The 18810-nt window shown below is 43.1% G+C and overlaps 1 protein-coding gene across 6 annotated transcripts in view; it reads right to left on the bottom strand.

Moving 5' to 3' along the window:
• The window catches only part of sema3fa (sema domain, immunoglobulin domain (Ig), short basic domain, secreted, (semaphorin) 3Fa), a 35128-nt gene extending 16733 nt beyond the window's left edge, over positions 1-18395 (bottom strand). For 2 of the 6 annotated variants that reach the window (XM_035524570.1, XM_035524567.1), the window contains exons 1-2: positions 17922-18395; positions 17055-17225 (exon numbers count right to left, since the gene is read on the bottom strand). In XM_035524570.1, the coding sequence (XP_035380463.1) occupies positions 17055-17190 (136 nt within the window). In that variant the 5' untranslated portion in view covers positions 17191-17225; positions 17922-18395. Of the gene's footprint in view, positions 1-3435; positions 3535-8008; positions 8149-8401; positions 8670-17054; positions 17226-17921 lie in introns of those variants that run through there. The other 4 variants (XM_035524571.1, XM_035524568.1, XM_035524569.1 and 1 more) reach the window with 4 other exon arrangements.
• Between the last annotated feature and the right edge of the window lie 415 nt (positions 18396-18810).

The raw sequence follows: 18810 nt of genomic DNA on the forward strand, positions 1-18810 counted from the left end.
TATTTGCTAGAGGAAAATGTGACAGATGTGCATAAAGCCTATTCCATTCTTCTGTTGTACTGGTGATATCTCCCCAGGTGACCTGGAAATATGGAGTCTGAATCTTGAGCATCTCTTCTAGAAGTAAGGACCATGTCATTGTGAAAATAGGTAGACAGGTGGAAGTTTCTGACTGACGGCGTCTCAAAGGAAAGCTGGGACATTTGGAGGACATCAGGGCATCAGTGTGCCAGCCATCTTTATCAGACTGCAGTGACAGGTCTATGTTTAACCTCCCCATTTCACACGCACACAGATACCCCTTTAGTTGCGTGGGCTGAACAATCACCCTAAGATTAAGCCTTATCTCTGTGCTTCTGAGTGCTGTCACTCCACAGTGACAAACAAGAGTGCGAGAGGAAGAGGAGGAGAGAGAAGGGGGGGAGGGTGAGAGAGAGAGAGAGACGAAAAGAGGAGAAAGAGTGAGAGAGCAAGAGTGTGTGCGCATGTGATGGAATGGTGGACCTATCTTTGACTTGAAATGTGTTTGTATGTGGAAGTTTGTATGAGATCATGCTTGTGTGCATGTTACAGTAACTGTTCTCTCACTTTCAAAGTTAGCAGCCTACATAAGGCATTGATTTTAACAGCCTTCATCCTTGACAGAGGATTATCACATCATTTTTATCTCTCTCTGATTTACCAGGATGACACGAAAAGATGATTAAAGCAGTGGAATTTAATCAAATAGGCCAGTTAAAATGCTTTTCCTCACTCTCTCTTCTGTTTATGAAAGCCCACAGAGTGCAAAGCAAAACAGAATTGGTAAACTGGCTTAAGACACCTTCATCTTGAAAGTTATGAAAATAAGTTTGTTGTTTTGGGGCTTATTTATTAATTTTTTTGGTTACACTGATGTCATCGTGATATCTTCAGCACCTAACAGGGTAATATTTTACCCATGCATTTTACCCAACACTGACCACCTTTGATTTGGACGAGAAATATGGATTCTGCACAGCTTGTAATCTCAGCAGGAGTAAGACATGGCTCAGTCAGCAAACTGAAAACACAGTCACGCATATGGACAAGCATGCCCACACACAAAGTTTAATGGAACAGCATCAAGGAAACAAAAAGAGAAACCTAGAGATAGTATTTTCCAGTATGTCTCAGTGTCAGTACGAGTGTCTTGTAAAGTGTGTTTCTGACCCAGTGTGACTCAACTAAGGAGCAGTACTGACCAGGCAGGGAGCAGGATCAGAGCAGAGAGCAAAAAGGGAAAGTGAACTAGCATGTGAACAAGAGTTTGGCCAGTTGTTACTCCTCAGGGAGAGAGAGAAAGCCACTGTTTGCTTTGGATTATGGGGAGGAGGAGTACAGGGGTCAAAGCTCTCTCTCACTCTCTCTCTCACACACACACACACACACACACGTAATAAACCCCACCAAAAAACAGGATAAAATTCTCCAGTGCCTTTAAAATAAGTAATGTCATGGTAAGTCCCCAAAATCAGTGCAGTGGTCTTTAACAGCTCTAATAAATGAAAGTACCATTTGGTACAATAACCTAAAGTGTTCTGGAGACCCCAATTCCCTTAACAAAGCTTACTGAAGCTGAAGCTATAGTTATGTGTATTTATGTTTGCATTGAGATCTCATATTGTACCATTTTCAGTCAACCACAGCAGCTACTTAGATCTTTGCTTTTTATATTTGATGTGGCCAAAATCAACATCTTAATATCTCTGTTCATACAGCTTAATGTCTCAAATAAAGCAGCTGTGGTGAAGGAAGTGCTAAGCAACCCCCACTACTGATTTAATCATTAATGCATATGCGCGTGTGTGTGTATAATTAGCAAAAATACTATCAGTGTCCCTTCAAAACACGCACACATGCACACACAAAGAAATGTAATTCTCAAATGTTTAACCTTATCCCTAAACCACCCCCCACCCCAAGACAAAAAGAGAAGACCTTAAGATATAAATGGAAACAAACTACCTGACCGGATGTACACTGAACAGTTGTAATAAAGGTTTTTTTTTTTTTCCGATTTGTACATTGAGGAGCTGACATAAGTCTGCTTTATCCTAACTGACAGTCTCTTATCCAGGGTACTACTTTAAACACACCTGCTTAAACCTGAATCATTTGAACATAATATCCCAGTAATGGTATAAATGTAAGCAATGCCTGATTTACAAGTATGTGATGCCAGTCGTCAGACTTTTCCCACAGCCTTGATGACCTCCATCTATTATTTCATCCTTTTTCTCACCTTACAGTCTCTCTCCTCCCTCTCTACATACACAGTGTGGTATGCCAGGATCTGTTGAGGATAAATAAACTGCTGTTTATTTTCTTGATTCATGTCACCCGATTTCACGCATCTGTGGCTCAGTTTAAATGAGGGTATCAGCAAGGAGCAATGAGGCACTGTGCTTCCTATTCTGGGTTATCATCCTGTTATCATCGCAGTGGGTATTCCACCCAAAAATCGTCATCCCAGACCGCTCGTCTAATCGTCACCTCCGATCTGCTTGTCTAATCAGGCTATCATTTTTCCTTGTTAAAGACTCCGAGAGACTTCAGGATATCTCCCCCCCATTTCCTGCACTGGCCATTAGTGAAAGGAATACTTAGGGGTATCATTTGTCCTCAGCTGGGGCTGCGAGCCAGCTTTGCATACCAGAACGGAGATAACAGGTAATGTGGAGTTCTCTCTCCTTTGTCTCTCACACTCATCCCGCATTTTTCTCTGGTAAAGAAGTCGACGGTGTGAAGAGACATGCAGCCGATAAGGTTTCCTTTCCACACTCAGATTTAAATATACCAGATTCATTCACCAGATATCCTTCCCATGTTGGCTTTTGCCTTCATGAAAAAAAAGAAAAAGAATGAATGAAGTTACACTTATATGGAGCCTTTCTCAGAACCCAACGAATGCCAGTGTTTACTACCATGTTCTCCAAATGGGAGTCCATAAGATGAAAAGTTAGCTTCAACTCATACAAGGACATTTTGGAATTGGACTGTATCCTGAGTCTTCTCAAAGATATGCTGCTTATGAAAGCCATTTTAATTTAAAATTAATTAAGACTGTTCACTGAACAGCACTTGTTATGAGCAGGCTGCTCTCAGATGACAACCCTCATGTGTACCTATCATAGTGTAGGTTACAAGAACTTCAGCATGGAAGGTATAAACTAGCCAATGAATGTGATACTTCTGTGATGTCTGGTATCTCATTTCATGTATATAATTTCATTTCATTCCAGGAAAGCAGGTTTTTGCTACCCTGAGCCTTATATCAGTCAGGGGCCTAGTGGGAAAACCTTGCTGCCCCAAACACCAGTCACTTAGACACCCAGCCACTGCCTTTTAGATGCTCAGCAAGAGTAGGGTCAAAGGTCAAAAAGGTTATCACAGCACACATCACTGATGACAAACCTCAGCCAAGATCGCCCCTCGAAATGTCAGGGTCGGAATCAGGGTTGCCACCCGAAGCTTTTCTGGACCCTCAAGTATGCCCCACTTGACCTCTGTCACCTGGAAACAAAGAAGAGGTCACCTCCTGCTGAGAGCAGACGACCCCAAGCTTGGCATGGGCCGGCGGTCGAGACTAACGGCATCTGACAGGCAGTAGACAAGCTCCTCTGAGCGGTGGCTGGGGGTCACATGAGCTGTCGAGGCTCCAGCAAGGGGCCACTTGCCCTCAGTGGGTCTTTGTACTGCTCTCTGAGCTGGTCCGCTTGGAGCATTAAGACGACATGACAGGCATAAGGGCCCTTAAGAAAGTTGCTTTGTGGCTTGGCTGTGGTCAGAGCTGAAACGAGCCAGTTCACATTTGCTTACATTCAGCCTTGCAAGAGTTTAGCTTAGTACAGTGTAATATGGACAAAATGTTCTAAATATGGACAAATGTTCTAATAAAACACACTGGGGAACCCTAGATGTGACACAATTAAAAGACATGCCTGCTTTATTTTAGCCAAAATGATTTGCTTAATCATGTGAATGTCATTATAGCGCACTTGCACACATACACATGCACGCCAACGAGCAAGCGAGAGGGGGAGGGGCGGAGGGGCGGGGCCTTTTTTACATATTGCAGCCTATACAATTTACAAATGATACATTGTACAGCTTGTACAGCTCTAGTTTAACTGACACAGTACGCTGCTGAATGTATGGGATAGCTAAAGGCTTCAAAAGCTCAAGAGCCGAAGAGAAGAGAAAAGCCTACTGAAGAGCTAAAGAGCTCATTGAATCAAGTTCAGAAGCTGCTCATAGTGCCTTGGAGCTGGTTATTTTAACACAGTGGCTGTCGATTTGTGCTGCTTGTATTCTGGGCTGCAGAAGGAGAACAAGGCTAGCCTGAACACACCAGTGGAGCTGAGTAACGGCGCAGCAGTCGTGATCCTTCTGTAGCCTGCCAGGCTTTATTCAAAACCAAAGTGAAAGCCTTCAATAACACACCATGCAGAGCATGACAATGCCATCACGCACCCTTTCTCTCTACTACAGGCACACACACACACACACACACACAGACACACACACACACACACACACACACACACACTTACTTTTGTGACAGACATTAGCCCATTACCCTACAGTACATGACTGCATTTAGCCCAGTCCCATGGGAGAGAGATACGAGGCAGAGTGTTCTTTACCATGGGAGGTGTCAGTCAAAACACACACCAACCACAAGCTATCCACTAATATGTCTGGGGAGCACCACCCTAACTGTATAAATCTATTCTGAAAGAACTAAAGCTATTAGCTTGTTAGCAGAGAGACAGATGAACATGACTACTGCCTGGCTTAAGCTTGGAAATAGGGAGAGGAATATGTTTTTGCTTTCATTTGGCAACAGTGAACAGTACTTACTGTTACTCATGGCTAAGAAAACAAGGGCCAAAGATCACTGCCTTGTCATGGACAACTCCCCAAAATGAATATTAAGAACATCAAAAAACAAGCCCTGTAAATCTACAGAGTTTCTTCATAGGACAAATCCAGTGGTTTTCTAAGTAAATTAAACCTAGCGCTAGACTAAAAAACTAGTTTCAGTGGAGAATCTAATCCTCTATAACCAATAAGACATGTGCCATTATTAGTCTTCCCTGAGTGTTTAAATTTGGCAGAGTAACACTCCTAAGTCGTGTGTGTGTGTGTGTCTGATGTGTTCCCAAATGAGGTGTCAACAGATTCTAGACAGAACAGCATGAGTAATAGCAAAGGTAGAAAAAAGAAAGGAAAGCTTAATATACAACACTGTTTGAAGATATGCACATATGAACAACAGGCAAGAAGGGACTAAGCCAGAAAAAAGCTAATTAAACTGCATACTGAATTATGTCCTGTAAGTATAACAATCTTTTCATTTTCAGGCCAGTTTGCAGGAACTCCACACTGAGAAAACTCTTGGGCTATCTAAGGTTGATTTTGGGGCACTTTTCATTTAATCAATGCAAAGTCAATTTTACCAGTCAAATGAATTATTCAACATTCTATGATTGAGTGGGTGGGCTCTTCTGTGTCTGTGACAACCCAATGGAATGCTGCTCCTTGGCAGCTCCATGTGACTGACAAGCTAGCACCACCCGTTTTAGCTTTAAATGGCAGCTAGCCTCTATGTCTTATGTGACTGTAAGGTAGGCAGGCATGTCCCATGTCTTTCAACCACCATATTACACCAACAATAAAGCTGTGAACTTTTGACTGTTGTTGTCACCCTATATAGCTCACACCTTCTCAGCTATGCTGTGGAAACAGACACTTTGCCTAACTATAACTGACAGAAACATACAGGGGGTCGGATTGAACTTAAATGAATGGCAAGGGTCCCAGTTTGACTAGCTTGCTACAATTAGAGTAATAGGGGTTCAGATGAAAGCAGAGGGAACAAAATGTAGGTTATTCGTCAGAAAACTCACCACATAAGGGAAGCCAATCAGATAAATCAACTAACTTTTGATATTTGTAATCATCGGCAATCATCAGCTTCTTTATTGGTCAACTGCAACAGAGGACCAAGCTGGTTTATGGTCCATCACAAATTGATCATGTCATTGTTTTAATGTACCCATTGCCTTGTCCATATTGTAGGCAATTAGTTTTAAACCACTCGTGAAATTATGTAATAGGATTGTCCCTTGTTCAGATAACTAATTGAACATACATGTCAAGGGGAATAAAACTGTCAAGCAAGGGAAATTTCAGTTCTGGAGGGCCACAAGAATTTTCACATAGTTTTGTTAGAGCTTACAAACTGCCACTGGCCACGATATCAGTTTTAAAGGGTCCAAATCATAAATGACCTGCACTGGATTTTTATACTACCTATCCCCACCCTGCTCTCTCTCACCTTCACTCTCACATGTTCAAATGTTAGCGAAGGAGGTAATAAATAAATGTTTTCACATAATTATATCTGTAACACAACAAGTCGGCAGTCCGGACATCACGTTCAGCAATTCCAGAAACAGATGTCGGGCGACCACAGACGGACTCATACATACACTCACCCTGGCTATGCAACAGCATCTTCCTCTCTCACCAACTCTTGTTACGACCATTAATTAAACACTCAGCTAGGGCCTTCTTGATAATGTAAGACCAGTTTAGAGTAGAGCACCGACTTTTATCGTCTTGTCCCTCTTTCACCCTCTCAAGACATCTGTTTTTCTCTGTCCCTTTCCTCTCCATATACATCCACTATATTGCCCCTCGTCTCACAAGGTTTACCTCTCCCAGAAGGACCCACTTGACATGGACTCATGATTCACACTGCAAATTGCTGTTCTCAAAATCCCATCATTATACGTTATGACTTTTACACTCGCTGCATCGACCTAAAAGTGTCCAAGAGAAAAATGGATTTGACCCTGTTACATTTCCAGCCCTGTACAACAAGTTTCTAAAAGTCCTCCACACTAAATTACAATTCTGACAGTAAGTAATGAGACAACATTTTACATGCAATTCAAAACAAACGTCCTTAATACACACCATTCAGGATTCTTTCAAGAGATTTCTACATTTGTGATGGTTTGTGATGAGAGCTATGAATTATCACACATGACAATTTCACATTCCAATACTGGTCACTCTCCAGAGCGTCATGTCCAAGATATTCATAGGTCATTTACCATTATTACTCATAATAATTGGCCTTAGAAAATCTCTGCAAACCTGAGCTACCCCGATGATCTGGTGTGAAATGCAGGAGGACAGTGATTTTTTCATTAAAAGTGAATTTTCTGAGAAACTGTAGTGGGGCTGGCTTCACTGTAAAAATATGAACACATCAGTCTTCTTTCTCTGAGTGTGTGTGGGGGAACCTGATCTCATCACTACAGAGACAAGCTACAGCACTTTGCTCTCTCTCTCTCTCTCTGTCTCTCTCTCTGTCTCTCTCTCTCTCTGTCTGTGTGTGTGTGTGTGCATATGTGTGTGTGTGTGTGTGTGTGTGTGTGTGTGTGTGTGAGGAAACCTGACCTCACCTCATCACTACAGAACTGAGCTGCAGCACTTTGGTGTATGTCAGGTTCATAAAGAGCCCAAGACATTCATCTAATCGTCAGTGTTCTGAACTATTGATTTTGCTTGATTATGGACAAGAGGTGCAGTTACCACAGACAAAACAGAGACAGATAGACTGCAGACAGTGGGTAAATTAGAGAGAGAGGGGGCGAGAGAGAAGGCTACAGTAAGAGGCCTGAATGTGAAATGAACCAACCTAACAAGAAGACAGGTTCTACTGGAGTACACTTCCACAAAGGAGGATTACATCATCTTTGCACAGAACAGAATAGGAATATAGTCCCTTGCCACTATAGAGGACACCCATGATGTTGTCCTCACCACACACTTTCATCCACCTTTCACACACCCATACTCACACACCCACACACATACATACAGCACACAATTGAAGCGCACAGAATAAATACAGTATTCACACTCGGTCGCGAGCATCCCTAGAGACCGGCGCTCAAGCTGGCCTTACCACAGATCAGGCTTTCCCAGATACTGGTTGCCCAAGATCCAGCCCACATGTGGCGTTCTACGCCAGCTCGCCTTTCACTTGCCACAGACGCTCAGCTGCTGGATTGATGTGCACCATCTGGAGAGCATCAGGACTACTACCTGGGAGATGCATAGACACACAAAGTAACACACATGCACACACTTGCTCAAGCTAGTGGATATCCCCGTCAAGAAGCAAGTAATGTGTGAACATGTGCATGTTCATTTATAGACACACACACACAGTGCACTTGTGCACATTCACACATGTTCACAAACATACACATACACACACATGCAAAAAAAAGACATGCCAATCAAATAGGATGGGCGTACAAAGTTTATCCAAACAATGTCTGTCTGTGACACTTACCACACTCTCACTGTGACACTTTCTGTGGTCCAACACAAGGTCAGGACGAGGGCTCTGATTAGAAGAGTCCATCTCTCCCAGAACTCAGCAATTCCTCATTACTGGCTACTTTCAAGATCACCAATTATTCCACTGTTCACCTCATCATTACAGTGATAACATATCATTTACATTACAATCAAACCTAAAAAATAGTTGTTTACGTATTTCAACATCTCCACCTCTGTTGCACAACTTCCACCACCCCCATTCTTCAATTGAACATCGTCCTGATGGACACATGGACAGGTTTTTCCTTTTAATACCCTTTACCCCCTGCAGTGTTCCACACACTTTGCTGTCCCAGCCCCAGCTCCCTGATTGGTCATCTCCCTTTCTGTCTCCCTCCTGTCATAATGTTTTTGGTATGTCGGCACGGGTCATTGGCCGAGGCTCTGCACCGCCTGGGTAACAGCATCCCGTGTTGACTGACAGATGGTGATAAATGGCGGCGGCCAAAAACAGCACACGCGGAGAGTCGCCCTTCTGCCCCACCATCCCCCAGTCTCCACCCAGAGGTCAAGGCCCTGTCTGCGGAGAGCGCTGCCGAGACTCCTACACCCCTGCCACAACTGGAGGACCCCTGGGGAGAAGGAGTGTGCGTATTATTCGCTTGAAGTTTGAGATAATGGCTAAAGATGTGTGTAGACAATTCCATGGCTGCTAGAGTAAGTACATTTTACTGACATATATAAAATGGTTGCTAGATTAAGTACATTTTTCTGACATATATAAACACCCATTTGGCTAATAGAAAGCATACCCCCAACAAGTAGCAGGTAAGATCTGTTAAAAAGTGAATTTCAAGGGAAACGGACAAATCTCAAGTGAAATTATTCAGAAGACAAATTATGTAATCCAATGTGCAGAAAATGAACACTCAAACACACACACACACACACACACACACACTTATACTGAATATTCCAGCACAACCCCAAGTCCCCCAATGGTTCTAAACAATTAATCACAGTTTTTCTTGCATTTTAATGACAACTACCAATCCCCCACCCCAAAACCCTCTATCCTACAGACTGAGATGAAAAGCATTTCAATAATGATTCCTGAGCGTAAACCAACTACTCCTCTGACAACACAAAGGCCTCTAGAGCTTAGGCACAAGGGTTTAGTCCTGGGACCTCTATGGAAACTGCTCTGTAACAATGCTTTTTGTGATCTCAGTTTACAAATAAGTGTGAATGTGAGTGAATTGCACCATGCTGGACATCACACTTCTTATAGGTGTCTACTGCCATTGAAAGGCTATGGCAGGTGAAGGGGAGACATTTCACACTGTTGACACAAATTTAAGGGAGCCCAGGAAACTTTATCCTAGTGGCATTAAACAAGTTAGGATGTAGATAAACATATGCACCATCATCGGATCTTTGACTGTGGGAATGAGACCAGTGGCTGGATGATAAATGTGGAGGGTTCAAGTAATTATGATTCCTAGCTAATACAGAAAGTAAAAGAAACACTGGGCTGTTTTCACTCTGTCTAATGCAATTCCATCTGGATGTAAAACACTGTAAACATGATAGAGCCATCAATCTTTTAGCACACACACATACACTCATACGCACATTGTGTGTGCTTTTCTGCACAAAGCAGATGGGCATGCAGGCCGATACAGTTAACACACGCGTGCGCACACAGGCGCATTCAGCCTTTGCTTTTCACACATGCAGAGCATTGCATCCATCATTGCATGAAGAAGACTGGGAAGAAAAAAAAAACCTTCACCCAAAATTCTGAGGCAGCTGTCTTACCATGAGGAAAACCAGAAGAACAAGGGTTCCATCATTTTCACATGCCCCAGCATTCACGTCACAGTCCAGATATGCAGCAAGACAGCAGAAACTAATGCAAGCATTTGTCTGGTGCTGATAACTTTGCTTTACGAAGCACTGGCAAGCACACTGCAGACACAAAGCATGTGGGAGAGTGATGAACCAAGCAAATGTGAGAACTGATGGATGGTGACAGCAAAAGATGGGAATTTAAACATCGTGCATTCAAGATCCTGAGTGTGTGTGTAGTCAATGGAGAAGACCAAATTATCCTTGTTCTATCCGAAATAAACACATTTTGCTAACACTCATTCATGATTCTTACTCAACTGTATTCCTTTTAAATAAACTTTAAAAATAATATTTTTCTGGTCCTCAGTGTTAAAGTTAAGATTGTAATGACATTTTGTTATCATGGCTCAAATGCATAATAAGATTCATAAGGTAATAAGACATTGTGTAAAAATATGACATCATATGCTGAAGGGCAAGAATGTAAGTATGTTCATATTGTGGTCATATATGTGAAATATGTTCAAGTTCAAGACGCTCCATATGCAACAGACAAAGATGAGCAGTGAAAGCAAATGTCTGCGTGGGTCTACAGACAGGAAGAGTCTCTGCTTAGTGCTGGTAAACCTTCTGTCACAGACAAGTCCAACCACACAAACTTCACACTGTCTGCCCACAAGGCCTTTGCGTTGAAGCGCCAGACAATAGAGAATCGTTTTTGCCTGGAATGGACCCCATCTTCTCTCAGGTGATGAAGTTCTTGGTCCTCTGGCTCAAATACAGCAACCGGCACATTACAAAGCCACACCCACCCACCCACACACCCACACACACAGAGACTCATCTAGGGAGTTTAGATGTCTTTCTCCTCCCAAGTGGATGCCCCCAAATGCTAAGAGGGTAAACATGTCAGGAGTGTGTGGAATATATATTGGCAGGAAGTGGATGGATAAAAACAGAGGAAAGGGAGCAAAAAGCACTTTAATGGATAAGATGATGAAAACCAAGAAGACCACTGAGAAAGACAGAAACGGAGAGAATGAGATGGTAAAAAAGCAAAAAGAAATGAAGAGACAGAGACAGACAGGGAGATGGAGAGAGCAAGAGAGAGAAAGGAAAGGGGGGTGTGAGACAGTAGGGTCTCTATATTTAGCTGTGCTGCTGTCACCTTCACTCTCCCTCTATGGAGCGCTCACACGGTGACAGCTCAGATCCAGCAAAGCAACACAGGATCCTTAGATGCACCACCGCCTTGAAACATGCAACACAATGAAAGGATTTGATGCAGACACGCACACACACATGCGCCTGTACTTGCACACACATGCATGAACGCACACGCACACTCACACACAACACAAGAACAAATTCATACATACACACACACACACACACACACACCGCAAATTTGATCATGAAGATGAAAAATCCCAAGTTAGATTATAAGGACCTTAAAGTAAAATCTGACTGAATAACATAAGAAAAATGAGCAGATCAGACTCCTCCCCCATCCACCCCTGCCCCCCACTCACATACAACTTAAGTGATTCGTATGGAGGGAGACTCTAGTAGGGTCAGCAGGCTAAGTTTATTATGCTGCCAAGAGCTCCATTAGAGTGCAGCCCAGGGTACGACCCCTGAAAAATGTGCAGAGATGCCTCCCAACTCCCATGGTTATTAATATCGCTCAGTCACATTTCTGTGGTTGCAGCTACAAAGCAAGAATGCAACTGGGCTTGTAAGTGGAGCTTAATAATGGGCAATCACGATGTCACTTGGAGACAAATACGTGCGGTTCAAATGCAAAATGGTTCTAGAGGGTATAGCAAAAGGCTTCCATAGGATCATACAGATCTTTTTCGGAGAGCCAGACAGCAACTGAGACAGAGGGACAGGTAGAGATAGGGTGGCCTGCAGAAAGATGCATGCATGCACACACATATGCACACACCTGCACGCATACACGCACAACACACACCCTCTCTCCCAAGGTAAACCCACCATTCCATCATCATTAACGCACTCAAAACGCCTTGAAACTATTTCTTCTTTATCTTCCTCCTTCAACTAGGAGCAAACGCAACCTTAGGGCCAAATCAATTTCCATAAAAATAACCATTACAACAGGCCAATTAAGAGAAGATAGCAGGAATGCAGCAAAACACTTCTATTAGTTTAAGAGACAGAACCAGCAACCACCACCCTCAGGTATGCATTTCAGTCTCTATGGCTGCTCAGAACAAACAGAGAAGTGAATTATGCCCAAAAGCATTTTAATATATGACAAATTAGGATAATTGGAGAGGTGAATGTGTGAAGGACACAGCCACTGCCACCTTGAACCTCCTGTCCAATGTGTTCCAAGCAGACACTGAGAAGAGGGAGAAGCAGAGGATGAAATTTCTAAATAATGTTTTGATTCTGTCTCAGTTAATTGCGCAAGGGAGTGCCTGGATAGCTAATTTTCCATGTTTCAGGCTTTCTCAGGCCAGGACCAATTATGGCTCCAGGTGCTTCACTGAAAAACCCACACAGGAAAAGGGGGGGAGAAGACACACTAAGCATTTTGGAATTGAGTCGTTGTGCACAAATTGGATCCCACACAGCAAGGGCAATTAACACTGACAGTGACCTGGTTGTGGGGGGGTCAGAATCCCAGCTCCTGCCATACAGGCTTTAATTAGGGCTCGTCTGGGCCGATAAATAGGTGGCCCCCAATTTAAACACAGACACAGTGACCTGATGGGGTCACGGATGTAAACTGTGGACACCAATTTCAAATACACATGCATGCGCATAGACATACCCACACACACCCATAAATGCACGCGCGCAAACACACACACACACACACACACAGACAGACAGACAGACAGACAGACAGACACAGGGCCCTGATGGAGTCACAGATGTAAACCACAGGTGGTGGATGCTACCTAAGCCTATTAAGGCTCTATACTGCTGTGGGACACTAAATCATTCATTCAGTCTGCTGAGAGACCCGCAAGCCTTACTGCACTGACAATAGAAAGCAGCACATTAAAACCCAGAATAATTTTTGATATTATATGGGCCTTGAAATCAAAAAGCCACCATACAAGTTCACATGGTTGGACACAGACTAACAAGTCTTAAATCTGTCCCTAATAACCCTTCAGCCATAGCATTTCATTTCCCCAGGCCCTAATGATAAGTTGGTTCTGACAGGAATCTATAAATCTATAATCAGGCCTTATCTGCCTGCACCATATGTCAGTGGGATCACTCACGCTCTCTCTCACACACACACACACACACACACACACACACACACACACACACACACACACACACACACACACAGAAACATGAACACAAAGCTCAACGGTACCCACATGTTAACACTAAAAACACTCCTAAAGTGTTCTGGTCGAAACACACATTCAGGTCCTCTCTTGTGTGTCTGGACATGGCTGTGTGACATGTGGTGTCTGTGACCACACCTCCTTTCCTGGCGGGCCCGTGTATGACGGAGTCTTCTCTCACACCCCTGCACCACGCCTGCCTCAACAATCCCACACCTTAAAGGAACAAAAGGGGCCTTCATGCTGAGCCAGAACACTTGAGCAGGCTCAGACTGCTCGGCACATTAAGAGCTCAAACTGGAGAATCCAGGCAGAAGAGTGCTTATGAAAGCATGTGCGGCGAATGAGGCTTTAATGACGCTAAGCTACATGCTGCCATGGCTATGGCAGGGCTCGTCTGCGAGAATCTCAGCGCTGCCCACCCCAGGAATCCATCCGCCCCGGGAACCTGCTTCAGAAAAGAACTGGAAGTCGGCTGCCACCCCGAGATTTTGATGATGGAATTCTAATTAAAACAACGTGTGTAAGCGCTGCTTGAAACACACGCGTGCACTCTCACAGGCACAGACGCACGCACGGATCATTCCTTTCACCACGTTCTTGAATCTGCCTTGGGTGTTTTCCTAAGCACAGAACAGGGACATGATATGCAGAAACATGTCCATTAATCCACTGCTGTGTCAAAAGCTTGCTCTTACGTTGAGGCTCACGGACTCCCGAAGGACGAACGGAGCTCACAGTTCCAAGAAAGTCCTCCGGGCTGCCTTTTAGCATGGAAATCTCCAGACTTTCAGAGACGCAGAAAAGAGGGTTTGTGGGACAAAGGAGTGGAGAGTGATAGAACAGACAGAGACAGACAGAAAGGGAGAGAGAGTCAGAGGGAGAGAGAGAGAGAGAGAGAATGCCTAGAGAAGCAGGGACAAGAGGAAAGGAAAATAGACAGCAAAATAAACCAACACAAACTATACAAGGACATACATGAAATTAAAAACTCCAAGTGATGGCACGTGCGCACACTGAACAGGAGCTGCATGAGAGACCCCCATAATAACTCATCATCCCTAATAGGAGTACTAGACCTTGAGCTCCACACAGGATTTATCTTGGCTTTCAGGGATGTGCCCCTGGCTGAGACACATGGGAATGTTGAAGGGGCCAACTAAGACATCGGTATCTCCACCCTCTTAACTCGCCGACACCACCAGCAACAGCCAAGTCCTCCCCCGGATCTGAAAACTGACTCGGCCTGGCAAAGAGCTTCCCCCTCCACACACACACACACACACACACACACACACACACACACACACACACACACAAACGTGTGTGTGTGTTTGCACATGATGGTGCATGATAGCGTACGTATGAGCAGAAGATCGAGGTGAATGCATGCCAGTATGAGACATGCATGTTTGTCTGTGTGTTTTACACTTTAATAGCTGAGGAATCTTAAACATAATCAATTAAAAACCCCTTGTGTCCTATTCTGTTATTTTCTTAATGGAAGCCCTGATTCAGCTTCAACTCTTTAAATCAAATAAAAATTCTCATGCAACGACTAATAACATGTCTGTTGATTGTTTCACACAAGGTCTGGTAGCTGCTCGGGACTTCATAGCAAACAATGACTTACAGCCAAACACACCACAACTGCCCTACACTCGTGTAAAAGAGTGATCAGGAAGTGTTATAGAGTCTAGATTAACTACAGCTATGACCGCAACACTTCAGAACACTAAAGAAGATAAGAACACTAAAGAAGATAGGTCCTTTTTTGGCTAAACTGGAATAATAATTGTAATTGGTGTTTGCTTACATAAAAATAAATGAATGAATGCAAAATAGCAGCCAAGAAAAAAATGTCTGACCCTCTCTCTCTCTCTATCACTATATATATGAAAATATCGCTATATACAGATGAAAGTGTGTGTGCGTGCGTGTGTATAATATATTATATATATATATATATACACACACACACACACACACACACACACACACACACACTTTTATCTGATGGTTTCTTAATGTTTTTCAGACATCTTTCAGTGAGACTGGTAAGCCAGACAGCACTAAAAACCATACCTTACAAGAAGCCCTCTGACTCTCTCATATCAGCAATCATTTAGATCTGCCTCCTTTTGTAACAGTACAATTCAGTGAAAATCTCCAGACATCTTATGCAAGAAAGTCATCATCACCAAAGCCAAGCTGAATTGCCCCTTGTGAATATGTAAGTAGTGGGTCCTTCTGTGTGTATTTTGGCACACAAATTGGTTAAATGGTCTATACCTTCACTTTCTGTGTTGACTGACAAATTAAGCAGAACTGAATAAGCAGGAATATGACATAGAAAGCCTGAAAAACAACCTAAGGCCAATAATAGAAGAATGTTAGCCATTACCAGACTGAAAAGCAATAAAAAAGACTAACAGCTCTAATGCCTTTTGAAGTGAACGTTGCACGTGGCCTGTTATGGCAGCTGCTTGATTTTGAATGCATTTCATCAAGCTTACAGAGAGAACAACTTCCATACAGGATCTGCTTTTTACCACAGCTAGAAAAGACTATATTCAACAGAAAAGGCTTGTAGCTCTAATGTCGTTTGAAGTGAATGCTCCATGTTGACCTGTTTTAACAGCTGATCAACAATTTCTGTGATTTCATTTTATTTGAAATTTCCTTTATGCTTTCCTTTGTGCTGGGACTGCAGAACCTTTAATAGCATCTAGTAATATTGGAGCCTTCATGAATCTAAATTAAGATCAATCAAGTTATATTGTACTTAAAAAGTGTCTATAAGAAGAAGCCTATGAGAGTCACAACATAAAGCGCAAATACCAAATAAATAAATAAATAAATAAATAAATAAATAAATAAAATAAAATAAAATAAAAAACGTCTGACCACTCCTCCAAACGTCGTGTTAAAAATACAATTAAATAAGTTCTGTTAAATGAGCCGTTCTTCAGCATGAGCAAAAGTCGGGGCAGCAGCCTGAACATTTTTTATTAGCTCGGAAAGCTGTAACAGACAGGTAAACTCAGCACTTTACCCCAACCCAAATAATTCTAAACACCATTAGAGTGGAAGTCTCGAAACACAGAAATACCAGCCTTGGAAATGGAGCCTAACCATAATGTTAGTGCTACGGAACGTATAGCCTGCACACGTGTGCGGCGTTTTCCAGACAGAACCATGTTAAGTAAGATTCAGTAGTAGTGGGGCCTGAAAAGAGGGCTAATAACGTAGGCCTGTGTTTCAACCCGTCTCGTCGTTTGCCAGAAGGCAAGTCTATACTATGGGATCATACCACAGATATGAACAGGAAACCACTGAGTCTGGCGGCATACTCAGAGGCCAAAACCATCTCAACAACTTCCAGTATGAGAAAGTCATAAATCAAAATCGCCCAAAGATAGAGGAATCTGAGCGGATCTGTGGTAAGCGACGGGTATTTCTTACCTTTGAAGGACAGGTAAACGCGGGGAGCGGATAGAGGCGTGAGAGAGGAAGGAGGGTTGCATCGGACTGAAACGTCTGATGACAGAAAGACCAGAAAGGTCCCTAACAGCAAACTCCTCGTCCTCTGCATGGTCATTCTGTCCAAGCGCACACGGGAGTGCAGGAACAACCCTACATAGAGAAAAAAGGACGGAACAATTAAACAGGCTGAATGACTTCATGAAAACTTTAATTATCCACCTTCTTTGGACTAAAGTTTATTCAATCTTTTGCTCAACCCGGTATAAATTCTTACGCCGTTGCAAGAGCCACAGCAGACACGCAAATCCCTGACCCATACAGCCTAAGACACCACGGGACCTGTATTTGCGCACCCATAATTGATGCGCAACGGTAACTGAATTTCAGTGGCCTCTTGTAAGATCGTCCTTGGAGTGCTTAGCAATATTTTGTAGTAGTTGTTGCCAGTGTGTTTACCAAGGCTGGCCACGTATAATACCTCGAGATTAAGTTTTTGCGTGCTTTCGATATGTAGAACACGCTTCCATAGCCGACACATTCTTGATGTTCTACGACTGATGCGCTGCAGCGAACGCATAATCACTGATCTTCTTAAAATAAACAGCCTATAGAAAATCCAAATGACAAACTCCACCATCGTCTAGCATCTGCACGTTTAGTCACTAAGTTCGGAGGTGCCTTTTTGGAATAATAACTTGTATATTGTTTAAAGAAACAAGTATGTGATGATAAAATATCCCCCGTATAGTGAGCACAATTCTAAAACAGACCACTGTAACATTTATAAGATATTCCATTCTCTGCTCTACGTAGTTCCAGACAGCATTGAATAACATCGGAATTCACCTGAAAATTATCTGAAGTTTATCCAAATATTAAAACCATTTAGAATCCAATGATCAATATTCCCTTGGAACGCACCCTGTTTTCCAGTCAAAAGTAAGGTGTCCGTCACAGGCAGTACGCGTCCGCAAAGTCGCTCTCTCCTACACCCAAACACTTTTACTCTCGCTGCCAGTTGCGGGTGAAATCCAAAGATTTAAACGAAGTATGCACAAAACGCGATGTAGCGCAGTTCGTTTCATTTGCAACAGAGAAAGGCGCAGCTCTCTCGAGGTCCACTGCCTAGGGAAGTATGTTGGCAGGTGGATGCTGCGCGGTTGTCCCCAAGTGCGTTACTCCCCCTGGGCGGAGACTTACCTTAAAAGTAACACCCATTTAAATATCACAATGAAACAATTAGTGATCGTAAAATCAGAAGCCACATTCAAAACATAAACGCGAGATAATTGCGATACGGTCGCAGAGAGTTTATCTACAGCAACAGCACAATCCGGCGATCGTGGCCCGATGACACGCGAGTCTTCAGTGACAAGGAAACCTCGCTATCTGTCTTTCTCATCGCGCACTCGCTTTGGGCGACGCCCACGCGTTGCTCTCCCTCTGAATAGTACGGCTTTATGTTTAAAAGCATAATTCCTAACAGCAGACTACTGTGGCTAGTAACAGGCAGCAATAATTACGATGTCCAGTATTCATTTGTCACACACAGGCAAGTTCCAGGATAACAAATCACAGGAGACAATTAAAACTGTCTATGAATATTTTGTGTGAAGCGTATGATGCCTAATTTGAGCGCCTGATCAGTTTGTATGGAAGGGAGCCAACAGTATTACGGAAAATACTTTGTCCAACAATTCGGGGCGCAATACAAGACCTCAAGGCAGCTCAACAT

Source organism: Electrophorus electricus, chromosome 3 (genome assembly GCF_013358815.1).
Source record: "Electrophorus electricus isolate fEleEle1 chromosome 3, fEleEle1.pri, whole genome shotgun sequence".
Lineage (NCBI taxonomy): Eukaryota > Metazoa > Chordata > Actinopteri > Gymnotiformes > Gymnotidae > Electrophorus > Electrophorus electricus.